The 25358-nt window shown below is 74.6% G+C and overlaps 1 protein-coding gene across 1 annotated transcript; it reads left to right on the top strand.

Moving 5' to 3' along the window:
• The first annotated feature begins 12390 nt into the window (after nucleotides 1-12390).
• Nucleotides 12391-25192, top strand: KHSRP (KH-type splicing regulatory protein). The gene is made up of 20 exons (XM_068922703.1): nucleotides 12391-12630; nucleotides 13194-13290; nucleotides 15584-15625; nucleotides 15767-15806; nucleotides 18941-18990; nucleotides 19088-19159; nucleotides 19272-19329; nucleotides 19420-19591; nucleotides 20634-20732; nucleotides 20845-20943; nucleotides 21042-21144; nucleotides 21240-21340; nucleotides 21446-21587; nucleotides 21704-21864; nucleotides 21953-22071; nucleotides 22165-22253; nucleotides 22364-22561; nucleotides 23367-23444; nucleotides 23526-23686; nucleotides 25084-25192. The coding sequence occupies exons 1-20, from the start codon at nucleotides 12391-12393 to the stop codon at nucleotides 25090-25092; spliced, it is 2130 nt and encodes a 709-aa protein (XP_068778804.1). The 3' UTR covers nucleotides 25093-25192.
• The last annotated feature ends 166 nt before the right edge of the window (nucleotides 25193-25358 follow it).

Raw genomic sequence — 25358 nt, 5'->3', positions numbered from 1 at the left:
ATCCGGGCATCAGGGAACCCACTTCCCAACCCGCCCGGGGCCCAGGTGTCCGGGACCCCACCGTGTCCAGGGCCCAGGCGTCCGGGCATCAGGGAACCCCCTTCCCCAACCCCCCGGGGCCCAGGTGTCCGGGGCCCCCGGAGCCTCCCCCCAGCCCCACCCGGCGGGGGCCCAGGCGTCCGGCCGCTCCCCCCCCCCAGCCCACCTGGGAAGCCGGCCTCGGCGTGCAGCACCTCGGCCATGTCGACGCCGGCACCTGGGGACGGGACGGGGACGGTCAGCGCGCGGCACCCGGGCCCCGGCGTCCGGGCGGCTCCGGCGGGCGTGCACGCGCGGGTGGGCGCACGAGGACACGCACACGCGTGTGCGGGCGGTTGGGGGCGGGGGGGCGCAGCCATGTCGAGAGCCGCAGGGAGGGGACCCAGGCGTCCGGGGAAGGGACCCAGGCGTCCGGCTTCCCAGCCTGCCCCGCTCCCGCCCCCAGTCCTGGCTGCTGGGAGCAGGGAGAGGACCCAGGCGTCCGGGCCGCCGGCCAAGCGCCGCGTGGGGAGGGGGCTGGGCCCCCCTGGCTCTTCCGGGGCAGCCCCCACCCCTCCTGCCGCAGGGACCCAGGCGCCCGGGGGCCCCCGCTCAACCTCAGGGACCCGGGCATCCGGGGGCCCCACTCCCCTCCGCCCCCGCCCCCTCCCCTCCCCCAAGTCGGGATGGACCCAGGCGTCCGGGCCAAGCACGTGACGCCATCGAATCCTCCACCCTGGCAGCCCCGAGGCCGCGGTCGATGGGCCCTGCCCCGGCGGGACGGGGACATCAGCCCCCCCCCAGTTCCGGGGAGCCTCGCGGCCGAGGGACCTCCACCCGCTCCGGGGCCCTCGCAAGCGCCTGGCGCGGCCGCCCGGACGCCTGGGCCCCCCAGAGCTGCTGGGACCCGTAGCCCCTCCCCAGCCCCATGGGAATGGCCAGGGTTGGGACGGGGCCCAGGCGTCCGGGCGCTGCACGTCCCAGGGCCGGGACGGGGCCCAGGCGTCCGGGTGCTGTACATCCCAGAGCCGGGACGGGGCCCAGGCGTCCGGGCGTGGCCCCCGGTCGGGGCAGCGGGCAGGGCCGAGGCCTGCGGCCACCCGCAGCGGACGGGCCCGGGGGGGCTGCCACAGGGCCGGGGTCCCCGGCGGAGAGCAGGGGCAGCCCGGACGCCTGGGCTCCCCCGGACACCTGGGCTCCCCCTCCGGCGCCTCCTTGGCCGCACATGGAAGCAATTAGGCTGCGGCTGCAGCTCCGGCTCGGCCGCCCCGAGGCGCCGCGCTGCGGGACGGGACGGGACGGGACAGGACGGGACGGGATGCCCGGCGCCCCACGGTGCCCGGTGCCCCACGGTGCCCCACGGTGCCCCAGGCTGCTCCTCACCCCACGGCGCCCCATGGCCGGAGCATGTTCCTCGCCCCGCGGCCCCACGGCATCCGTCGCCCCACGGCGCCCACCGCCCCGGGCTGCTCCTCCCCTTACAGCACCCCTCACCCCCCCCCTCCGGTCCCCATCGCCCATCGCCCCACAGCGCCCATCACCCTGGCGTCGGGGCTGGCCGGAGGCTGCGGCCGAGCCCGGGGCGGGGGGGGGGGGGTCCGGGCGGGCAGTGCCGGACGCCTGGGTCCCTCGTCCCGCTCGGACGCCTGGGTCCCGCCGGGACGCCTGGGCCCCCCGCCGCCGCGGATCTGCCCCCCCAACCCCCGGCGGTGAAAGTAGCGCCGGGCCCGGCCGGACCCCCCCGACCCCGGTCCCGACCCGGCCGGACCCCCCCAGCCCGGACCCCCCGGCCCCGCCGGTACCTCCCGCCGCCGCCGCCCGCTCCGGCCCCGCTGCGCCGCGCCCGGGGCCGCCCCGTCCCGCCCGGGGGAGGGCCGCGCCCGCCCGGACGCCTGGGCCCCTCCCGCCCCGGCAGGGGACAGCCCCGGACGCCTGGGCCCCCCACCCGAGCCCGGACGCCTGGGCCCCCCCCCCGAGCCCGGACGCCTGGGCCCCTCCCGCCCCGGCAGGGGACAGCCCCGGACGCCTGGGTCCTGTCCCCCCGGACGCCTGGGCCCCCCTGAGCCCGGACACCTGGGTCCCGTGTCCCAGGACACCTGGGCCCCGTCCCCCCCGGATGCCTGGGCCCCTCCCGCCCCGGCAGGGGACAGCCCCGGACACCTGGGCCCCCCACCCGAGCCCGGACGCCTGGGCCCCCCCCCCCGAGCCCGGACGCCTGGGCCCCTCCCGCCCCGGCAGGGGACAGCCCCGGACGCCTGGGTCCTGTCCCCCTGGACGCCTGGGCCCCCCGAGCCCAGACACCTGGGTCCCGTGTCCCAGGACACCTGGGCCCCGTCCCCCCCGGATGCCTGGGCCCCTCCCGCCCCGGCAGGGGACAGCCCCGGACGCCTGGGCCCCCCACCCGAGCCCGGACGCCTGGGCCCCCCCCCCCGAGCCCGGACGCCTGGGCCCCTCCCGCCCCGGCAGGGGACAGCCCCGGACGCCTGGGTCCTGTCCCCCCGGACGCCTGGGCCCCCCTGAGCCCGGACACCTGGGTCCCGTGTCCCAGGACACCTGGGCCCCGTCCCCCCCGGATGCCTGGGCCCCTCCCGCCCCGGCGGGGGACAGCCCCGGACGCCTGGGCTCCCCACCCGAGCCCGGACGCCTGGGCCCCCCCCCCCGAGCCCGGACGCCTGGGCCCCCCCCCCACCCGAGCCCGGACGCCTGGGCCCCCCCCTCCGAGCCCGGACGCCTGGGCCCCCCCCCCCGAGCCCGGACGCCTGGGCCCCTCCCGCCCCGGCAGGGGACAGCCCCGGACGCCTGGGCCCCGTCCCCCCGGACGCCTGGGCCCCCCGAGCCCGGACACCTGGGCCCCATCCCCCCGGACGCCTGGGCTCCCCCGAGCCCGGACACCTGGGTCCCATGTCCCAGGACACCTGGGCCCCGTCCCCCCCGGATGCCTGGGTCCCTCCCGCCCCGGCAGGGGACAGCCCCAGACGCCTGGGCCCCCCACCCGAGCCCGGACGCCTGGGCCCCCCCCCCCCCCGAGCCCGGACGCCTGGGCCTCTCCCGCCCCGGCAGGGGACAGCCCCGGACGCCTGGGTCCTGTCCCCCTGGACGCCTGGGCCCCCCGAGCCCGGACACCTGGGCCCCATCCCCCCGGACGCCTGGGCCCCCCCGAGCCCGGACACCTGGGTCCCGTGTCCCAGGACACCTGAGCCCCGTCCCCCCGGATGCCTGGGCCCCCCCGAGCCCGGACACCTGGGTCCCGTGTCCCAGGACACCTGGACCCTGTCCTCCCGGACGCCTGGGCCCCCCCGAGCCCGGACACCTGGGTCCCGTCCCCCCGGACGCCTGGGCTCCCCCGAGCCCAGACACCTGGGTCCCGTGTCCCAGGACACCTGGGCCCCGTCCCCCCGGATGCCTGGGCCCCCCTGAGCCCGGACGCCTGGGTCCCGGGGCTGCAGGTCCCCCGTGGGGCCGCGGCGGTGGGCGGGGGCCGGTGGAGCCGGTGGGACCGTTGGGACCGTTGGGGCCGTTGGGGCTGGTGGCGCTGGTGGCGCTGGTGGGACCGCGGGCGCCGCCGCAGCCGTGACGGTCGTTGGGGCCGTTGGAGCCGTCGGGGCCGTCGGGGAAGATGTCGGGGCGGCGGCGGCCGGCCCCGCTGCAGTGCGCCCTGCTCGCCTCCTGCGCCCTCATCGCCGTGAGCCGCGGGCCGCCGGGGGGCCGGGGGGGCTGGGGGGGCTCTAGGGGCTGCAAGGGCCGGGGGGGCGATGGGGGGTGATGGGGGGGCCGGGGGAGGCCGCAGGATGGATATGGGGGGGGTCCATGGGGAGCAATGGGGTGACTGGGGGGGGGTCCGTGGGGTGGCAGAGGCCTGATGTGGGGGCGCAGCTGTGGGGCTGGGGGCTGGCGGTGGGGGTCCGGGGGGTCCATGGGGCTGGTGGTGGGGTCTGTGGGGCAGAGGTGGGTGTCCATGGGGTGGCAGCGGGGGTCTGGGGGGTCCATGGGGCGGCGGTGGGCTCCGTGGGGCAGAGGTGGGGGTCCATGGGGCTGGTGGTGGGCTCCGTGGGGCGGCGGTGGGGGTCCAGGGGTCTGTGGGGCTGGAGGTGGGCTCCGTGGGGTGGCGGTAGGGTTCCATGGGGTGGTAGTGGGGGTCTGGGGGGTCCATGGGGCGGCGGTGGGCTCCGTGGGGCAGAGGTGGGGGTCCGTGGGGCTGGTGGTGGGGTCTGTGGGGTGGCGGTGGGCTCCATGGAGCGGCAGTGGGGGGTCCATGGGGCTGGTGGTGGGGTCTGTGGGATCGCGGTGGGGGTCCAGGGGTCCGTGGGGCTGGAGGTGGGCTCCATGGGGTGGCGGTAGGGTTCCATGGGGTGGTAGTGGGCGTCCGGAGGGGTCCATGGGGCGGCGGTGGGGTCCATGGGGCTGCAGGTGGGGGTCCGGGGGGCAGAGGTGGGGGTCCGTGGGGCTGGTGGTGGGGTCTGTGGGGTGGCGGTGGGCTCCATGGAGCGGCGGTGGGGGGTCCATGGGGCTGGTGGTGGGGTCTGTGGGGTCGTGGTGGGGGTCCAGGGGTCCGTGGGGCTGGTGGTGGGGCTCCGTGGGGCTGGAGGTGGGGTCTGGGGGGCTCCGTGGGGCGGCGGAGGCCTGACGCGGGGGCGCAGCTGTGGGGCTGGGGGCTGGCGGTGCTGGGGCTCTGGAGCCGGCTGGCCAGCGGCTCCTTCGGGCGCGTGGCGGGCGCCCGGGCCGTCGTCTTCGTGCACGTGGGCGACGCCTGCGTCGCTGCCGGCTGCACCCTGGGGCTGGCCGGGGCCGCCGGCGCGTGGGGCGCCTGGGCGCGCCGCCCCCGCCTCCTCCTCCTGGTACGGGGCCCCCTCCGGGGCTGGGGGGCGGCGGCGGCGGCGGTGGTGGTGGTGGTGGTGGTGAAGGTGGGGTGATGGTGGTGGTGGTGGTGATGGTGGTGGTGGTGATGGTGGTGGTGATGGTGATGGTGGTGGCGATGCTGATGGTGGTGGTGGTGATGGTGGTGGTGGTGGTGGTGGTGGTGGTGGTGGTGGTGATGACAATGGTGGTGGTGGTGGCAATGGTGGTGACGGTGATGGTGGTGATGGTGGTGGTGGTGGCGACGATGTGGTGGCGATGGTGGTGGTGGTGGTGACGTGGTGGTGGTGGTGACGGTGATGGTGATGGTGGTGGTGGAGGTGATGGGGTGATGGTGATGGTGGTGGCGGCAATGGTGGTGGTAGCGGCGATGGTGGTGGTGGTGGTGGTAGTGGTGACGGTGGTGGCAGTCATGGTGATGGTGGTGGTGGTGGCAGTCGTGGTGGTGATGTGGTGGTGGTGGCGATGGTGGTGGTGGTGGTGGTGGTGGTGGCAGTCGTGGTGGTGGTGGTGGTGGTGATGGTGGTAGTGGTGATGATGGTGATGGTGACAGTGGTGGTGGCAGTCATGGTGATGGTGATGGTGGTGGTGATGTGGTGGTGGTGGCGATGGTGGTGGTGGTGGTGATGGTGATGGTGACAGTGGTGGTGGCAGTCATGGTGATGGTGATGGTGGTGGTGGTGGTGGTGGTGACAGTGGTGGTGGCAGTCATGGTGATGGTGATGGTGATGGTGATGGTGATGGTGGTGGTGGCAGTCATGGTGGTGGCAGTCGTGGTGATGGTGGGGGGGTGGTGGTGGTGGTGGGGTGCTGATGGTGATAAAGGTGGTGGTGGTGGCAATGGTGGTGATGGTGGTGGTGGTGGCAATGATGGTGGTTGTGGTGGCGGTGGTGGTGGCGATGGTGGTGATGGCTGCGGTGACAGTGGTGGTGGTGATGGTCTTGGGTGGTGGCAATGGTGGTGGTGGTAACGTTGTTAGTGGTAACGATGACAGTAGCGGTGGTGGTGGTTGTGGTGACGGTGGTGGCAGTTGCGCTGATGATAACGATGGTGGTGGTGGTGGTGGTGGTGGTGACGGCGGCCGCGGTGGCTCCCTGGCCGTGACGGCCTCCCCGGGCTGGGCGGTGCGGTGCGCGGGGACGCGGGGACGGGGGGACGCGGGGACGCGGGGACGCGGGGACGCGGGGCGACGCTGCAGCCCCACGCCTGGGCTCTCGGCAGTTCTCCGTGGTGGTGATGGTGCTCCTCGTGGCCGAGGTGGCCGCCGCCATCTTCGTCTACGACTACACCCCCTTCGTGAGTGCCGGCGGCCGTGGGCCCGGGGGGCGGTGGCGGTGGTTTCGGGATCCCCGGGGGGCGATGGCGGCTTCGGAGGCCCCACAGCGGGTGGCAGCAGCTTTGGGGGCCCCATGGTGGGGGGCAACAGTGGCTTCAGGGCCCCTGGGGGGGTGATGGTGGCTTCGGGGACCCCCAGGGAGTGACAGTGGTTTCAGGGTCCCCCAGGGGGTGGCAGCGGTTTCAGGGTCCCCCAGGGAGTGACAGTGGTTTCAGGGTCCCCAAGGGGGTGGCAGCAGTTTCGGGGTCCCCCAGGGGGTGGCAACAGCTTCAGGGTCCCCCAGGGGGTGGCAGTGGTTTCAGGGTCCCCCAGGGGGTGGCAGCAGTTTCGGGGTCCCCCAGGGGGTGGCAGTGGTTTCAGGGTCCCCCAGGGGGTGGCAGCAGTTTCGGGGTCTCCCAGGGGGTGGCAGCAGTTTCGGGGTCCCCCAGGGGGTGGCAGCAGTTTCAGGGTCTCCCAGGGGGCGATGGTGGCTTTGGGGGCCCGGGGGAGGGTCCCGGGGGATCGGGGGTGCCAGGGAGTCCGTGGGGGTCCCGGGGGGCTGACTGGTGGGGCGCAGGCCCGCAGCCTGGTGCTGGACAAGGCGCTGGGGGCGCTGCGGCGGCGCTACGGCACGGGGCCGGACGGCGGCCTCGTCACCGAGGGCTGGGACGCCTTCATGAGCAAGGTGGGCGCGGGGGGCGCGGGGGGCAGCGGGGGGCAGCGGGGACGCTGGCGACACGGGGCGTTGGGGCCGTGGGGCATCACTGGGGACATTGAGCCATAGAGCCATGGGGCGTTGGGGTGCGGGGGGCACTGGGGACATGGGACATCTTCGGGGACATTGGGGCCACGGGACATTGGGGACATGGGACATTGGGGCCATGGGACATTGGGGCTGTGGGACATTGGGGCCACGGGACATTGGGGACACGGGACATTGGGGCCCTGGGACATTGGGGCCATGGGACATTGGGGCTGTGGGACGTTGGGGCTGTGGGGTGTTGGGGCCATGGGACATTGGGGCTGTGGGACATTGGGGACACGGGACATTGGGGACACGGGTCATTGGGGCTGTGGGACATTGGGGCTGTGGGGTGTTGGGGCCATGGGACATTGGGGCCATGGGACATTGGGGCTGTGGGGTGTTGGGGCCATGGGACATTGGGGACACGGGACATTGGGGCTGTGGGGTGTTGGGGCCATGGGACATTGGGGCTGTGGGGTGTTGGGGCCATGGGACATTGGGGCTGTGGGACATTGGGGCTGTGGGGTGTTGGGGCCATGGGACATTGGGGCTGTGGGACATTGGGGCCATGGGACATTGGGGCTGTGGGGTGTTGGGGCCACGGGACATTGGGGACACGGGACATTGGGGCTGTGGGGTGTTGGGGCCATGGGACATTGGGGCCGTGGGGCTGTGGGGAAGGGGGAGGCGGGGCAGGGCCATGGGGCAGAGTGGTGGGACAGGGAGCCGTGGGACAGGGAGCCATGGGGCAGGGGGGCATGGGGCAGAGCGGTGGGGCAAGGAGCAGTGGGGCAGGGGGGGCCATGGAGGAGGGTGCTGTGGGGAAGGGCCGTGGGGCAGGGGGCTGAGCCATGGAGGAGGGAGCGGTGGGGCAGGCAGCCGTGGGGCAGAGCCGTGGGGCAGAGCCGTGGGGCGGCGGCGCTGACGGGGGCGGCGCAGCTGAGCTGCTGCGGGGTGCACGGCCACGGGGACTTCGCCGGCTCGGCCTTCCAGGCGCACACCCGGCGCCGCTACCCCCGGAGCTGCTGCCTGCGGCCGGCCAGCCCGGCCTGCGACGGCCACAACACCCACCCGGCCGTCGTCCACCCCCAGGTGGGCATCGCAACACCCCGACAACACCCCGACAACACCCCGACCCCCAACACCCCCCGCCAGCCCGGCCTGCGACGGCCACAACACCCACCCGGCCGTCGTCCACCCCCAGGTGGGCCCCAACACCCCGACAACACCCCGACAACACCCCGACAACACCCCGACCCCCAACTCCCACCACCACCACCACCAGCCCGGCCTGCGACGGGCCACAACACCCACCCGGCCATCGTCCACCCCCAGGTGGGCCCCAACACCCCGACAACACCCCGACAACACCCCGACAACACCCCGACCCCCAACACCCCCCGCCAGCCCGGCCTGCAACGGCCACAACACCCACCCGGCCGTTGTCCACCCCCAGGTGGGCCCCAACACCCCGACAACACCCCGACAACACCCCAACCCCCAACACCCCCCACCAGCCCGGCCTGCGACGGCCACAACACCCACCTGGCCGTCATCTACCCCCAGGTGGGCATCGCAACACCCCGACAACACCCCAACAACACCCCAACCCCCAACACCCCCCGCCAGCCCAGCCTGCGACGGCCACAACACCCACCCGGCCGTCGTCCACCCCCAGGTGGGCCCCAACACCCCGACAACACCCCGACAACACCCCGACAACACCCCGACCCCCAACACCCCCCGCCAGCCCGGCCTGCAACGGCCACAACACCCACCCGGCCGTCGTCCACCCCCAGGTGGGCCCCAACACCCCGACAACACCCCGACAACACCCCGACAACACCCCGACCCCCAACACCCCCCGCCAGCCCGGCCTGCAACGGCCACAACACCCACCCGGCCGTTGTCCACCCCCAGGTGGGCCCCAACACCCCGACAACACCCCGACAACACCCCGACCCCCAACACCCCCCACCAGCCCGGCCTGCGACGGCCACAACACCCACCTGGCCGTCATCTACCCCCAGGTGGGCATCGCAACACCCCGACAACACCCCAACAACACCCCAACCCCCAACACCCCCCGCCAGCCCAGCCTGCGACGGCCACAACACCCACCCGGCCGTCGTCCACCCCCAGGTGGGCCACAACACCCCGACAACACCCCGACCCCCAATACCCCCCGCCAGCCCGGCCTGTGACGGCCACAACACCCACCCGGCCGTCGTCCACCCCCAGGTGGGCACCGCAACACCCTGACCCCCCAACACCCCTGCAACAACCCCCGCAACACCCTGACCCGCAACACCCTGACAACACCCCCCCCCACACACACACACCCTGCGCCAGCCCAGCCTGCGATGGCCACAACACCCACTCAGCCGTCGTGCACCCCTAAGTGGGCACCGCAACACCCTGACAACACCCTGACCCACAACACTCGCACAACACCCCCCTGTCCTGCTGCTCCATTAGGTCTCCCCCCCCCCAGCACCACTGCTGCCACGACCCCCTGTCCCGGGACCCCCAGGATGCCGGTGCCCCCGATGTCCCCGCTCCCTGGGGGGGGGCAGACTCCCCCAGACCCCCCCGATGTCCTCATGCCTCAGGGGGGCCCAGACCCCCCCAATGTCCCTGACATCCCCGTGCCCTGGGGGGGCCCAGACCCCTAGACCCCTCCAGACCCCCCCCGACATCCCCGGCCCCCTGACGTCCCCACGCCCCGGGGGGCCCAGACCCCCCGATGTCCCTGGCCCCCCCGACGTCCCCTAGCCCCGGGGGGGGGCCCAGACCCCCAGACCCCCCCCCGACGTCCCCGGCCCCCCCCCGGCCCCCCAGGGCTGCTACAGGAAGCTGATGGCGCTGATCAAGGAGCGGAGCCTGGGGCTGGGGGCTGCCGCCACCGTGGCCGCCCTGCTGCAGGTGGGGCGGGGGGACCGTCCTGGGGGGGGGACCGTCCTGGGGGGGGACGGGGGGACCGTCCTGGGGGGGGGGATGTGGGGACCATCCTGGGAGGGCACTGTCCTGGGGGGGGGGGGTGTGGAGGACCCCGTCCTGGGGGGGGGTGAAGAGGACCTCATCCTGGGGGGGGGGGGTGTAGAGGACCCTGTCCTGGGGGGGTGGAGGACCCTGTCCTGGGGGGGTGTGGAGGACCCCATCCTGGGGGGGGGTGAAGAGGACCTCATCCTGGGGGGGGGGGGTGTGGAGGACCCCGTCCGGGGGGGAGGGAGTGCAGATGACCCCATCCGGGGGGGGGGGTGTGGAGGACCCCATCCTGGGGGGTGTGGAGGACCCCGTCCTGGGGGGTGTGGAGGACCCCGTCCTGGGGGGGGGTGTGGAGGACCCCATCCTGGGGGGGGGGGGTGTGGAGGACCCCGTCCTGGAGGGGGTGCAGATGACCCCATCCGGGGGGGGGGTGTGGAGGACCCCATCCTGGGGGGTGTGGAGGACCCCGTCCTGGGGGGGGGGTGTGGAGGACCCCATCCTGGGGGGTGTGGAGGACCCCATCCGGGGGGGGGGGTGCAGATGACCCCATCCGGGGGGGGGTGTGGAGGACCCCGTCCTGGGGGGTGTGGAGGACCCCGTCCTGGGGGGGGTGGAGGACCCCGTCCTGGGGGGGTGTGTGGACGACCCCGTCCGGGGGGGGGGGTGTGGAGGACCCCATCCGGGGGGGGTGGAGGACCCCGTCCTGGAGGGGGTGCAGATGACCCCATCCGGGGGGGGGTGTGGAGGACCCCGTCCTGGGGGTGTGTGGAGGACCCCGTCCTGGGGGGGGTGGAGGACCCCGTCCTGGGGGGGGGTGCAGATGACCCCATCCGGGGGGGGGGTGTGGAGGACCCCGTCCTGGGGGTGTGTGGAGGACCCCGTCCTGGGGGGGGTGGAGGACCCCGTCCTGGGGGGGGGTGCAGATGACCCCATCCGGGGGGGGGTGTGGAGGACCCCATCCGGGGGGGTGGAGGACCCCGTCCGAGGGGGGGGGGGTGCAGATGACCCCATCCGGGGGGGGGTGTGGAGGACCCCGTCCTGGGGGGGGTGCAGATGACCCCATCCGGGGGGGGGTGTGGAGGACCCCGTCCTGGGGGTGTGTGGAGGACCCCGTCCTGGGGGGGGTGCAGATGACCCCATCCGGGGGGGGGTGTGTGTGTGGAGGACCCCATCCTCGGGGGCGGCCGGGGGGGGGGTCGTGTTGAAGGGGGGGGGCTCAGGTCCGTGGGGGGGGGGGCTGCAGGCCCTGAGCTGCCCCCCCTTCCCCCCCCAGCTCTTCGCCGCGGGGGTGTCGCTGACGCTCTACCTGGACCTGCGCCGCCCCCCCCCGGCCCCCCCCGCCGCCGAGCCGCCGCGGACCCCCCCGGGACCCCCCCCTCCCGCCGCCGCCATCATCTGAGCGCCCCCCGCGCCGGTCAATAAACGACGCGACCGAGGCCTCGTCCAGCACCTCAGCGAGGGGGGCGGGACCTCATCCCCCCCGCCCTCCCCGCGCGATTGGCCGGGAGCCCTGCCAAGCACGGCCAGCCGCGGCCTGATTGGCTGCCGTTTCCCTCCCGAACTGCCCCACGAGGCAGCCCTCCCCGCCCCGCTCCTCTCATTGGTGGGCCGAGCCGTCAGTCACGCGCAAGCCTCCCTCCCTCCCCCCCCGCCCTTCCCGCCGGCCCCCGCCGGCGCGCGGTGGTTCTAGGGGATTGGTGCGCCTCCTGCCAATCACCGCCCACGGTGAGCAGGGCGGCGCGTGATTGGCCCAGCTGGCTTTCGCTCCCTGCAGGCCCCGCCCGCCGCCTCCCACCAATCAGGTAGCGCACTCGCTGCCCTGATTGATTCGCGCTCGTGTCGTTCTAGGCAAGCTCCGCCCCCCCGCCCGCCTCCGCCAATGGCAGGTCGGCGTGTAGCTCCCTCCCGTCTCATTGGCTGTGAGCGCCGTCAATGACGAGCTTCCTCCTTCAGTAGGCGGTAGGGGAGGGCAGGCCGGGGGTTCGCCCTGCGTCATTGGTCCTGCCGAACGTCAATCAGGCTGGGACCCGCCCCCTTCCCAGCGCACTCTCCGTTTCGTTGTCCAATAGCCATCTACCGACAGCGACCAGGCTGCCTGGGATTGGCGCTCCGCCGTGTCAATCCCAAGAGTCCCTCCCCTGCCGCGTCTCCAATGAGAACCCCCCGTCGACCCGTTCTCTACGCTCGTTGGTCGGGCCCCCTGCCCATCATCCCCGCCGCCCCGCCTTCCCGCCACCTGATAGGCCAGCGGAGCGCGCCGGCTCCTTCCTCCCTAGGATTGGCCGGCGCCGCCTGCCACTCACCGCCTCTTCCCTCACCCTATTGGCCGGAACCGGCGAGGCGCGGGCGGCGCACCGGAATCCCCGCCCTCCCCCGCTCCCAGCGTGCTTTGCGGGCGTGTGTGGAGAGAGCGCGGCCTGGTTCCCGCGTCGCGCCCTCGCCGCCGCCGCCGCCGCCGCCGCCATCATCATGTCGGACTACAGCCCCGCCGGGCCGCCGCCCGCCGCCGGGCCGCCCGGGGGGGCCGCTAACGCCGCCAACGCCGCCGCCGCCGCCACCGGGCCGCCTCCGCCGCCTCCTCCGGGCGGTGCGGGAGCGGGTGGGGGGGGAGCGGCGGGCGGCGGGCCCGGACCGGGCGGCGCGGGGGGCGGCCCGCCCGGCGGCATCCGCAAAGACGCCTTCGCCGACGCCGTGCAACGGGCCCGGCAGGTGAGGGCCGGGCGGCGGCGGCGGAGCGCGCCGGGACGATGATGATGATGATCGGGGGGGGGGGCGCCGTCACCCTGCCCCGCCCGCCGGTCACGTGAGCATCCCCGGTTCCCCCCCCCCAACACCACCTCCTCCGGTTACCGGTACCCCGAGGCCTCCCGCCGTGCCCTGACCTTGCCCGGCGCGGGGGGGGAGGAGGTGGGTGAAGCGGGACGGGGCTACCGGGACCCACCGGGGGGACCGGAGCCGCCGTGTTGTGTCCCCCCCCTCCCTCCCCCCCAACCACCACCCCAAACCGGGGCTAACGGGGCACCGAGGAGCCCGCCCGGATCCATCCCGGCCGGCGGGAGAAGCCGGGAGCCGCCACCGGGTTGCAACCGGCTGGAAAAGTTGTGGCGGAAAGAGAGAAAAAGAGAAAAACAGATGGGAAAAGGGAAGGGAAAAAAAAAAAAAGGGGGGACGCGAGGTGGGAGCGGGGCGTCGCTGCGGCCGCCGGGGGGAAGGGGCCGTGGGGAGGTGCTGCCCCCGGTGCCGCCACCCCCCCCGGCGCTTTCTCTCCCCAGATAGCGGCGAAAATCGGGGGCGACGCCGCCACCACGGTGAACAACAACACTCCGGACTTCGGGTTCGGGGGGCAGAAGCGGCAGCTGGAAGACGGAGGTGCGGCGGGGGGAGGCCGGGGCGGGGGGCTGCTGCCGCCGGGGGAGGGGGGGGCCCGGGCTGTGTCCTGCCCGCCCCCCTGCCCCCCCGGGCCAAGCCCTCTCCCCCTGGGGCCATGTCCCCCCCCCGGGGCCGGGCTGCGTCCCTAATGCCAGGTCGTGTCCTGTACAGCGGCTGTGTCCCCCCCCCCGGGGCCAGGCTGTGTCCCCCCCCCCGGGGCCGGGCTGCATCCCTAATGCCAGGCCGTGTCCCGTACAGCGGCTGTGTCCCCCCCCCGGGGCTGGGCTGTGTCCCCCCCCCGGGGCCGGGCTGCGTCCCCAATGCCAGGTCGTGTCCGTACAGCGGCTGTGTCCCCCCCCCGGGGCCGGGCTGTGTCCCCCCCCCGGGGCCGGGCTGCGTCCCCAATGCCAGGTCGTATCCCGTACAGCGGCTGTGTCCCCCCCCGGGGCCGGGCTGTGTCCCCCCCCCGGGGCCGGGCTGCGTCCCCAATGCCAGGCCGTGTCCCGTACAGCGGCTGTGTCCCCCCCCCCGGGGCCGGGCTGCGTCCCCAATGCCAGGTCGTGTCCCGTACAGCGGCTGTGTCCCCCCCCCGGGGCCAGGCTGTGTCCCCCCCCCCCGGGGCCGGGCTGCGTCCCCAATGCCAGGTCGTGTCCCGTACAGCGGCTGTGTCCCCCCCCCGGGGCCGGGCTGCGTCCCCAATGCCAGGTCGTGTCCCGTACAGCGGCTGTGTCCCCCCCCCGGGGCTGAACTGCATGCCTATGGCCAGACCATGTCCCCTACGTTGGCTGTGTCCCCCCCCCCGCCCCCCGGGGCTGATCCGTGTCCCCCACCCCTGAGACCTGGCTATCCCCATGTGGGGCTGGTCTATGTCCCCCCCTGGGGCCTGGCTGTCCCCCGTCCCCAGGTCTGTGACCCCCCCCCCGGACCTGGCTGTGTCCCCCCTGTGTCCCTCATCCCCAAGACTGGCTGTCCCCCTCTGGGGGTGGTTTGTGTCCCCTCCCCCAGGTTCATGACCCCCCCCCAGGACCTGGCTGTGTCCCCCCAGGAGCTGGTCTGTGTCCCTCACCCCCGGGACCTGGCTGTCCCCCTCTGGGGGTGGTTTGTGTCCCCTCCCTCAGCTCTATGTCCCCCCCGGGACCTGGCTGTGTCCTCCCCAGGAGCTGGTCTGTGTCCCTCACCCCCGAGACCTGGCTGTCCCCCTCTGGGGGTGGTTTGTGTCCCCTCCCTCAGCTCTATGTCCCCCCCGGGACCTGGCTGTGTCCTCCCCAGGAGCTGGTCTGTGTCCCTCATCCCCAAGACTGGCTGTCCCCCTCTGGGGGTGGTTTGTGTCCCCTCCCCCAGGTTCATGACCCCCCCCCCAGGACCTGGCTGTGTCCCCCCTGGGGCTGGTCTGTGTCCCTCAGCCCCGGGACCTGGCTGTCCCCCTCTGGGGGTGGTTTGTGTCCCCTCCCTCAGCTCTATGTCCCCCCCGGGACCTGGCTGTGTCCCCCCTGGGGCTGGTCTGTGTCCCTCACCCCCGGGACCTGGCTGTCCCCCTCTGGGGCTGGTTTGTGTCCCCTCCCCCAGGTTCATGACCCCCCCCGGGACCTGGCTGTGTCCTCCCCAGGAGCTGGTCTGTGTCCCTCACCCCCGGGACCTGGCTGTCCCCCTCTGGGGCTGGTTTGTGTCCCCTCCCCCAGGTTCATGACCCCCCCCAGGACCTGGCTGTGTCCTCCCCAGGAGCTGGTCTGTGTCCCTCAGCCCCGGGACCTGGCTGTCCCCCTCTGGGGGTGGTTTGTGTCCCCTCCCCCAGGTCCATGACCCCCCCCAGGACCTGGCTGTGTCCCCCCTGGGGCTGGTCTGTGTCCCTCACCCCCGGGACCTGGCTGTCCCCCTCTGGGGCTGGTTTGTGTCCCCTCCCCCAGGTTCATGACCCCCCCCCGGGACCTGGCTGTGTCCCCCCTGGGGCTGGTCTGTGTCCCTCACCCCCGGGACCTGGCTGTCCCCCTCTGGGGGTGGTTTGTGTCCCCTCCCTCAGCTCTATGTCCCCCCCCGGGACCTGGCTGTGTCCCCCCTGGGGCTGGTCTGTGTCCCTCAGCCCCGGGACCTGGCTGTCCCCCTCTGGGGGTGGTTTGTGTCCGTGCCGGAGCCTGGCTGCGTCCCCCCGGGGCGGCCGCGTCCTCCCCCGGCCAGACCACGTCCCTGGGGCCGCGTGCCGGGCCGGGGCCGCGTCCCCAGGGCTGGCGCCGGCGCCGGGGGTGACAGCGTGGCCCCCCCGGGGCGACGGCGCCTGACTCGCGCTTCCCTCCCGCAGACCAGCCGGAGAGCAAGAAGCTGGCGGCGGCGCCGGGGGACGGTGAGCGGGGCCGGGCGGGGGCCGGGGCGGCGGCGGCGCCGCGCGGGGACCCGGGGACGCGCCCCGGGCTGCCGCCGGCTCCCGGCAGCGCCGGCCTCCCCGGGGCCCCCGGCCCCCGCCCTCACGGCCCTTCCCTTCCAGCGCTGCCCTCGCAGCTGGGGCCCATCCACCCCCCGCCCAGGTGAGCCCCCTCCGGCGTCCCCTCCGGCCCCGCGGCGTCCCCTCCGGTCCTGCGGTGTCCCCCGTCTCCTCTGGTGTCCCCTCCGGCCCCACGGTGTCCCCTCCGGCCCCGCGGCATCCCCCTCCGGCCCCGCGGCATCCCCTGTCCCCTCCGGCGTCCCCCTCCGGCCCCGCGGCGTCCCCTCCGGCCCCGCGGCGTCCCCCGTCCCCTCCGGCCCCGCGGCGTCCCCTCCGGTCCTGCGGTGTCCCCCGTCTCCTCCGGCGTCCCCTCCGGCCCCGCTGCATCCCCTGTCCCCTCCGGCGTCCCCCTCCGGCCCCGCGGCGTCCCCTCCGGCCCCGCGGCGTCCCCCGTCCCCTCCGGCCCCGCGGCGTCCCCTCCGGTCCTGCGGTGTCCCCCGTCTCCTCCGGCGTCCCCTCCGGCCCCGCTGCATCCCCTGTCCCCTCCGGCGTCCCCCTCCGGCCCCGCGGCGTCCCCTCCGGCCCCGCGGTGTCCCCCGTCCCCTTCGGCCCCGCGGCGTCCCCTCCGGTCCTGCGGTGCCCCCTGTCCTGTCCGGCGTCCCCTCCGGCCCCGCGGCATCCCCCATCCCGTCCCGCGTCCCCTCCGGCCCCACGGTGTCCCCTCCGGCCCCGCGGCATCCCCCATCCCGTCCCGTGTCCCCTCCGGCCCCGCGGCGTCCCCTGTCCCACCTCGCTGCGGCGGCGTCCGCTGCAGCCCCGCGGTGCCCCGTCTCTGCCACCGCGGCGTCCCCTCCATCCTCGCGGCGTCCCCTCCACGTGTGCCACCGTGGTGTCCCTGCTGTCGCGCAGTTGTCTGCATCCCCGCGGTGTTCCCTCCGTGTGTGCCACTGTGGCGTCCCCACCGTCGCGGTGTTGTCTCCATCCCCGCGGTGTCCCCTCCACGTGTGCTGTCATGGCGTCCCCGCTGTCACGGTGTTGTCTCCGTGCCTGTGGTGTTCCCTCCGCGTGTACCATTGTGGCGTCCCTCCCATCACGGTGTTGTCTCCATGCCTGCGATATCTTTTCCGTGTGTGCCACCGTGGTGTCCCCGCTGTCACGGTGTTGTCTCCATCCTCACGATGTCATCTCTGTGTGTGCTATCGTGGTGTCCCCGCTGTCACAGTGTTGTCCCCATCCCCATGGTGTCCCCTTCGTGTGTGCCATCGTGGTGTCCCCGCCGTCACAGTGTTGTCCCCATCCCCGTGGTGTCCCCTTCGTGTGTGCCATCATGGTGTCCCCGCCGTCACGGTGTTGTCCCCATCCCCGTGGTGTCCCCTTCGTGTGTGCCATCGTGGTGTCCCTGCCGTCACGGTGTTGTCTCCATCCCCGTGGTGTCCCCTCCGTGTGTGCCATCGTGGTGTCCCCGCCGTCACGGTGTTGTCTCCATCCCCGTGGTGTCCCCTCCATGTGTGCCATCGTGGTGTCCCCGCCGTCACGGTGTTGTCTCCATCCCCGTGGTGTCCCCTCCGTGTGTACTGTCACGGTGTTGTCTCTGTCCCCACGGTGTCTGCTCTGTCTCTGCCACCGCTGCTGCATCCCCGCTGTCGTGACATCTCCGTCCCCGCGGCGTCCCCGCTGGCGCGGCGTTGTTAGGCCCCGCGGTGTCCCCCCATCTCCGGCGCGTCCCCTCCGTCCCCGCGGTGCCCTCTCCGTCCCCGCGGCGTCCCGACGCTCGCGGTGTCCCCTCCGTCCCTGCTGTATCGCCTCCTTCCGTCTCTGCTGCGTCCCCTCTTCCCCGTGGTGTCCCTTCTGTCCCCGCCGTGACCCCTCTGTCCCCGCTGTCTCCTCCGTCCCCACCGCTTCGACGTTTCCTCTGTCCCTGCTGCTGCCCCGTCGCTGCCGTCCCCTCCGTCCCTGCGACGTCCCCTCCGTCCCCGCGGCCGTGTCCGTCCCCTCCGTCCCTGCGACGTCCCCTCCGTCCCCACCGCCTGTGTCCGTCCCCTCCGTCCCTGCAGCGTTCCTTCCATCCCCTCTGTCCCCGCGGCCGCGTCCCCTCCGTCCCCTCCATCCCTGTGTCCGTCCCCGTGTCCCTTCCGTCTCTGTGACGTCCCCTTCGTCCCCACTACCTGGGTCCGTCCCCTCCGACCCCACGGCTGTGTCCCCTCCGTCCCTGTGTCTCCTCCATCCCTGCGATGTCCCCTCTGTCCCCGCTACCTGTGTCCGTCCCCTCCGTCCCCACGGCCGTGTCCTCTCCGTCCCTGCGACGTCTGCGCCGCCCGCGGCCGCGTCCCCTCCGTCCCTGCAGCGTTCCTTCCATCCCCTCTGTCCCCGCAGCCGCGTCCCCTCCATCCCTGTGTCCGTCCCCGTGTCCCTTCCGTCTCTGTGACGTCCCCTTCGTCCCCACTACCTGGGTCCGTCCCCTCCGACCCCACGGCTGTGTCCCCTCCGTCCCTGTGTCTCCTCCATCCCTGCGATGTCCCCTCTGTCCCCGCTACCTGTGTCCGTCTCCTCCGTCCCCACGGCCGTGTCCTCTCCGTCCCTGCGACGTCTGCGCCGCCCGCGGCCGCGTCCCCTCCGTCCCCATGGCTGCGTCCCCTCCGTCCCTGCTGCCTGCGTCTGTCCCCCTGTCCCCACGATGTCCCCTCCGTACCCTCCATCCGTGTGGTGTCCCCGCGTCCGTCCCCGCGTCCGTCCCCTCCATCCCCGCGTCCGTCCCCCCGTCCCTGTGATGTCCCTTCCGTCCCCTCCGTCCCCGCGTCCGTCCCCTCCATCTGGGTGGCGTCCCCCCGTCCCCACGATGTCCCCTCCGTGCCCGCCGTCCCCTCCGTCCCCGCGTCCGTCCCCTCCATCCCCGCGTCCGTCCCCTCCATCTGGGTGGCGTCCCCCCGTCCCCACGATGTCCCCTCCGTGCCCGCCGTCCCCTCCGTCCCCGCGTCCGTCCCCCCGTCCCCACGATGTCCCCTCCGTGCCCGCCGTCCCCTCCGTCCCCGCGTCCGTCCCCCCGTCCCTGCGATGTCCCTTCCGTCCCCTCCGTCCCCGCGTCCGTCCCCTCCATCTGGGTGGCGTCCCCTCCCCGCCACCCGCGTCCGTCCCCCCCGTCCCCACGACGTGCCCTCCGCCCGTCCCCGCGTCGGCGGCGTCCCCCGGGCCCGCGGGGCGCTGACGCGGCGCGGTGTGTGCGTGTCCCCCCCCCGGCAGGTCGACGGTGACGGAGGAGTACCGCGTGCCCGACGGCATGGTGGGACTCAGTGAGTAGCGGAGGGGGGGGGCCGGGGGGGCGGCGGGGGCGGCGCCGCCTCACCCCCCCGCCGTCCCCGTCCCCGTCCCCCCCCCCAATCTCCGCAGTCATCGGCCGGGGCGGCGAGCAGATCAACAAGATCCAGCAGGACTCGGGCTGCAAGGTGCAGATCTCGCCAGGTAGGGCCGGGGGGGCCGCGGCGGAGGGTGGGGTGGGGAGGGGGCCGCGGCGCCGCCGCCGCCGCCCCCCCCCGCCGCCCCGCTGACACCCCCCTCCCCACCACCACGGCAGACAGCGGCGGCCTCCCGGAGCGCAGCGTCTCCCTCACCGGCTCGCCCGAGGCCGTGCAGTGAGTAGCGCCGCCCCCGCCGCGCGCGCGCCCCCCCTCTCGCCGCCGCGCCGCCCCCCCCCCCCCTCACCGCCTCCCCCCCCCGGCCAGGAAAGCCAAGCTGATGCTGGACGACATCGTGTCGCGGGGCCGGGGGGGGCCGCCGGGCCAGTTCCACGACAACGCCAACGGGCAGAACGGCACAGTGCAGGAGATCATGATCCCCGCCGGCAAGGCCGGCCTCGTCATCGGCAAGGGCGGCGAGACCATCAAGCAGCTGCAGGTGAGCCCCGGCCCCCCGCCCGCGCCCCCCCGGCCTCGGCGGGGGCCGGCCCGCACCCCCGGCCCGCCGCGACCCCCTCACGCCCCGGCCTCGGTGGGGCCGGCGGGGCGCCACCCCCTCGTCCTCGCCCCCCTTCTGGCCTCGGTGGGGCCGGCGGGGCGCCACCCCCTCGTCCTCGCCCCCCTTCTGGCCTCGGTGGGGGCCGGCGGGGCGCCACCCCCTCGTCCTCGCCCCCCTTCTGGCCTCGGTGGGGCCGGCGGGGCGCCACCCCCTCGTCCTCGCCCCCCTTCTGGCCTCGGTGGGGCCGGCGGGGCGCCACCCCCTCGTCCTCGCCCCCCTTCTGGCCTCGGTGGGGGCCGGCGGGGTGCGACCCCCTCGCCCTCGCCCCCCCTCTGGCCTCGGTGGGGCCGGCGGGGCGCCGCCCCCTCGTCCTCGCCCCCCTTCTGGCCTCGGTGGGGGCCGGCGGGGCGCCACCCCCTCGTCCTCGCCCCCCCCCCAGCCTCGGTGGGGCCGGCGGGGCGCCACCCCCTCGTCCTCGCCCCCCCCCCCTCTGGCCTCGGTGGGGGCCGGCGGGGCGCGACCCCCTCATCCTCGCCCCCCCCCCTCTGGCCTCGGTGGGGGCCAGTGGGGCGCGACCCCCTCGCCCCCCAGCCTCAGCATGGGGCCAGTGTGGGGCTGGTGTGGGGCTGGCACGTGGCACGGCGTGACCCCCTCACCCCCCGGCCTCAGTGTGGGGCCGGCGTGGGGCTGGCCTGCGCCCCCCAGCCTGGCACGACCCCCTCATCCCCCGGGCTCGGCGTGGGGCTGGCGTGGGGCTGACCCACGCCCCCCAGCCTGGCACGACCCCCTCACCCCCTGGGCTCGGCATGGGGCCGGCGTGGGGCCGACCCGCACCCCCCGGCCCGCTGCGACCCCCTGGCCCCCCCAGCCTCGGCGTGGGGCTGTCCCGCGCCCCCCTCACCCCCCGGGCTCGGCGTGGGGCTGGCGTGGGGCTGTCCCGCGCCCCCCGGCCCGCCGCGACCCCCCGGCCCTCCCGCGGCAGGAGCGAGCCGGCGTGAAGATGATCCTGATCCAAGACGGTTCTCAAAACACCAACGTGGACAAGCCGCTGCGCATCATCGGTGACCCCTACAAGGTGCAGGTAGGGCTCGGCCGTCCCCGCGGCCCCCCCGGCTCGTCCCCGCGGCCCCCCGGCTCGTCCCCGCGGCCCCCCGGCTCGTCCCCGCGCCCCACGGCGGCCGCCTGCCTTGCAGCAAGCCTGCGAGATGGTGATGGACATCCTGCGCGAGCGCGACCAGGGCGGCTTCGGCGAGCGCAACGAGTACGGCTCCCGCATCGGCGGGGGCATCGACGTGAGTGCGGCGGGGGGAGAGCGGGGCGGTGAGGGCCGGGAGGGGGGGGGGGCTCCTACTCATGCCCCCCCCCCCCCCCCAAAAAACCCCCCGCGCAGGTGCCGGTGCCCCGGCACTCGGTCGGCGTCGTCATCGGCCGCAGCGGCGAGATGATCAAGAAAATCCAGAACGACGCCGGGGTGCGGATACAGTTCAAGCAAGGTCAGCAGGGGCGGCCGCGGTGGGGTGGGGGGGGGACACGCGCCTCCCGCCGCCCCCCCGCTGACCCCCCCACCCCACCCCGCGCCACCTTGCAGACGACGGCACGGGCCCGGAGAAGATCGCCCACATCATGGGCCCCCCCGACCGCTGCGAGCACGCCGCCCGCATCATCAACGACCTGCTGCAGAGCCTGCGGGTAGGTGGCGGCGAGGGGGGGGCTGCGTGGAAAGAGAGGGTGGGGGGGGGGGACACGTCACAGCCTGACGTCTCCCCCCCCCCCCAACCCCGTTTCGCCTCGCAGAGCGGCCCCCCCGGCCCGCCGGGCCCGGGCATGCCCCCCGGGGGGCGGGGGCGCGGCCGGGGCCAGGCCAGCTGGGGCCCCCCCGGCGGCGAGATGACCTTCTCCATCCCCACCCACAAGTGCGGGCTGGTCATCGGCCGAGGTGAGCGTCCCCCCCCCGTCCCGAAAAACGCGCGTTCCCCCCCCCCCCCCAAACCCCCCTCCCCCCGAAATCCCGGCGCCACGCTGCCCCTCTGCGCCCCCCCACCCCCCCCGCAGGCGGCGAGAACGTCAAAGCCATCAACCAGCAGACGGGGGCCTTCGTGGAGATCTCGCGGCAGCTGCCCCCCAACGGCGACCCCAACTTCAAGCTCTTCATCATCCGCGGCTCCCCCCAGCAGATCGACCACGCCAAGCAGCTCATCGAGGAGAAGATCGAGGTGGGCCGGGGCGGGCAGGGGGGGGGACGCCCCCGCCGCCCGCCCCCCCCCTCCCGGCTCACCCACCTCCCCTCTCTCTGCTCGCCAGGGTCCGCTGTGCCCCGTGGGGCCGGGGCCGGGCCCGGGGGGGCCGCCGGGGCCCGCCGGCCCCATGGGCCCCTTCAACCCGGGACCCTTCAACCAGGGCCCGCCGGGAGCCCCCCCGCAGTGAGTACCGGGCTGGGGGGGAGACAAGACTGTTTTGGGGGGGGGGGGGGAGCGTATCTCCGCTCACCGCCCTCCCCCCTGCCTCTCCCGCAGCCCCGGGGGGCCCCCCCCGCACCAGTACCCCCCCCAGGGCTGGGGCAACACCTACCCGCAGTGGCAGCCGCCGGCCCCCCACGACCCCAGTGAGTACCGAGACCCCCCCGCAGCTCTGAGACCCTCCCCCCAAAAAAACCCCGCTCGCTCCCTTTTTTTTTTGTTAATCGTTATCGTTATTTTTGTGCCCCCCCCCCAGGTAAAGCGGCGGCGGCGGCCGACCCCAACGCCGCCTGGGCCGCCTACTACTCGCACTACTACCAGCAGCCGCCGGGGCCGGTGCCGGGGCAGCCGCCGGCCCCCGCCGCCCCCCCCGTGCAGGGGGAGCCCCCCCAGCCCCCCCCCACCGGCCAGTCCGACTACACCAAGGCCTGGGAGGAGTACTACAAGAAAATAGGTACCGCTGCTGCCCGGCTGGGGGGCCCCCCCCGGCTGCTGGAGGGGCTCCTGACCCGGGGGGGGGCTCCTAAACCCTCCTGGAGAAGCTGCTAAGTCTCTGGGGGTCTCCAGAATTTTTTTGGGGGGGGGGGGGGCCTAAAACCATCTGGGGGCCCTGAACTTTCTGGGGGGGCTCCAAATTTTCACTGTGCCCCCCCCCGACCCCCAGGCTGCTGGAGGGTCTGCTCAAGCTCCGAGGAGGCTCCTAAGTCACTGGGGGGGGGCTCCAAAGGCTCGGGGGGGGGCTCTGAACCTTTTTGGGGGCTCCATCAGCTTCCTGGGGGCTTCTAGATGCTTCGGGGGGGGGTCTAAATAATTTCTGGGGGGCTGCTGAAGCCGCTTGGGGACCCCCCCCAGCCTTGCTGGGGGCTCTGACACCTTCTTGGGGGGTCCCCAAACCCACACTGGGCCCCCCCCGGCTGCTGGGGGGGGGCTCTTTAATCCACCTGGGGGGCTTTGAACCTGGTGGGGGGGCCACGCAAGCCTCCTGGGGGCTCCTAGATCCTTCTGGGGGGGGGCGTGGAGCCTCTTGGGGGTCTCCAAAATCTCGGGGGGGGGCCCTAAAGCCACCTGAGGGGCCCCCAAATCCTGTTTGGGGGGGGGGGAAGCTCCCTGGGGGCTCTGGAACAGCCTGCGGCCCCCCAGAACTGCACTGGTGGCCCCCAAAATGTCACCGGGGTCCGCAGCCCGCCCTGGGGGGGGTCCCCAGCCCTGTGTGCCCCCCCGGCGGGGGCTGACGCCGTCCCCGTCCCCCCCCCGCCCAGGCCAGCAGCCCCAGCAGCCCGGGGCCCCCCCGCAGCAGGACTACACGAAAGCCTGGGAGGAATATTACAAAAAACAAGGTGAGTGGGGGGCCGGCGGGGGTGGGGGGGGGCCCGGCGTGGCCCCCGCCCCGCTCACCGCCCCCCCCGGCCCCCCCGCAGCGGCCCAGGTGGCCACCGGCGCCGGCCCCGGGGCCCCCCCCGGCCCCCAGCCCGACTACAGCGCGGCCTGGGCCGAGTACTACCGGCAACAGGCGGCCTACTACGGACAGACCCCGGGGGCCGCCGGCCCCGCGCCCCCCCCCACGCAGCAGGGACAGCAGGTGAGACCCCCCCCCCGGGACCCCTGCAACCCCCCCAGGGATTCCCGGGACAGCCCTTGGCATCTGGGACCCTTTGGGCCCCCCCCCGGGACCCCTGCAACCCCCCCCAGGGATTCCCGGGACAGCCCTTGGCATCTGGGACCCCTTGGGCCCCCCCCCCGGGACCCCTGCAACCCCCCCCAGGGATTCGCAGGACAGTCCTTGGCATCTGGGACCCTTTGCCCCCCCCCCCCGGGACCCCTGCAACCCCCCCCAGGGATTCCCAGGACAACCCTTGGCATCTGGGACCCTTTGCCCCCCCCCCCGGGACCCCTGCAACCCCCCCCAGGGATTCCCAGGACAGCCCTTGGCATCTGGGACCCCTTGGGATCCCCCTCCAGCCCCTGGGACCCCCCCCCCCAAGACCCCCTGCTTGACCCCCACCAGCCCCTGGGACCCCACCCCCAGGGATTTCTAGGACACCCCTTGGCATCTGGGACCCCCCCTGGGCCCCTGGGACACTCCCCAGGACCCAAGACACCTCCCTGGGACCCCCACAACTGCCCCCTCCAGCCCCTGGGCCCCCCCCCCCAGTCACTACAACCCCTGCCGGGACCCCTGCTGTAGCTCCTGGGACCCCCCCGACCCCCCCCAGCCCCTGGGACCCCCCCCCAAACCCCCCCAGCACCCAGGACACCCTGTGTGACTCCCATGACCCCCCCAATCCCCTCCCCAGCCCCCCCAGCCCCCATGACTCCCCAATCCCTTCCCTAGCCCCCTCCATCCCCCATGGCCCCCCATATCCCTTCTCCCCAGCCCCCTCTGTCCCCCATGAGCCCCCCCAATCCCCTCTCCAGCCCTCTCTGTCCCCCATGACCCCCCCAAATCCCTTCTCCAGCCCCCTCCATCCCCCATGACCCCCTCAATCCCCTCTCCAGCCCCCTCTGTCCCCCATGACCCCCCAAATCCCTTCTCCAGCCCCCTCCGTCCCCCATGACCCCCCCAAATCCCTTCTCCAGCCCCCTCCATCCCCCATGACCCCCCCAATCCCCTCTCCAGCCCCCTCCGTCCCCCATGACCCCCCCAAATCCCCTCCCCAGCACCCCCAGCCCCCATGACCCCCCCAATCCCCTCCCCAGCACCCCCAGCCCCCATGACCCCCCCAATCCCTTCTCCAGCCCCATCTGTCCCCCATGACCCCCCCAATCCCTTCTCCAGCCCCCTCCATCCCCCATGACCCCCCCAATCCCCTCTCCAGCCCCCTCTGTCCCCCATGGCCCCCCCAAATCCCTTCCCCAGCCCCCTCTGTCCCCCATGACCCCCCCAATCCCCTCCCCAGCCCTCTCCATCCCCCATGGCCCCCCCAAATCCCTTCTCCACCCCCGGCCCCCCCTCACGGCACCCCCCCGCTCCCGCAGGCGCAGTGAACCGACCGTGACCCCCGTCCGTGACCCCCTTTTGTTTTTCGGCGCGGCCGCGGCCGGCCCGGGGCGGCGACCGGCGCCCCCCCCCCGCGGCCCCCCCCCGCCGCCGCCGCCGCCGCCGGTAGCAGGTAGCGACTAACCCGGGGCGGGGGCGGCGGGGGCGGCGGGGGCGGCGCGGCCCCCCCTCTCCCCCCCCCCGGGCCGGCCGGCGACGCTCCGCTCAGTTTTTACTTTTTACCGCTTGTTTTTAACTTCACAAATAAACGATA

This window comes from Struthio camelus, chromosome 31 (assembly GCF_040807025.1).
Source record: "Struthio camelus isolate bStrCam1 chromosome 31, bStrCam1.hap1, whole genome shotgun sequence".
Classification (NCBI taxonomy): domain Eukaryota; kingdom Metazoa; phylum Chordata; class Aves; order Struthioniformes; family Struthionidae; genus Struthio; species Struthio camelus.
Note: the sequence above shows the minus strand (reverse complement) of the source record. Positions and strands in the feature narration are given on the sequence as shown.

What these genes read in the sequence shown, in the direction of transcription:
- KHSRP (XM_068922703.1), top strand. Translation starts at nt 12,391, where the DNA reads ATGTCGGACTACAGCCCCGCCGGGCCGCCGCCCGCCGCCGGGCCGCCC. An exon ending in GGCGGCGGCGCCGGGGGACG is followed by an intron (nt 15,626 to 15,766) that starts GTGAGCGGGGCC and finishes CTTCCCTTCCAG; the next exon opens with CGCTGCCCTCGCAGCTGGGG. An exon ending in GTGACCCCTACAAGGTGCAG is followed by an intron (nt 20,733 to 20,844) that starts GTAGGGCTCGGC and finishes CCTGCCTTGCAG; the next exon opens with CAAGCCTGCGAGATGGTGAT.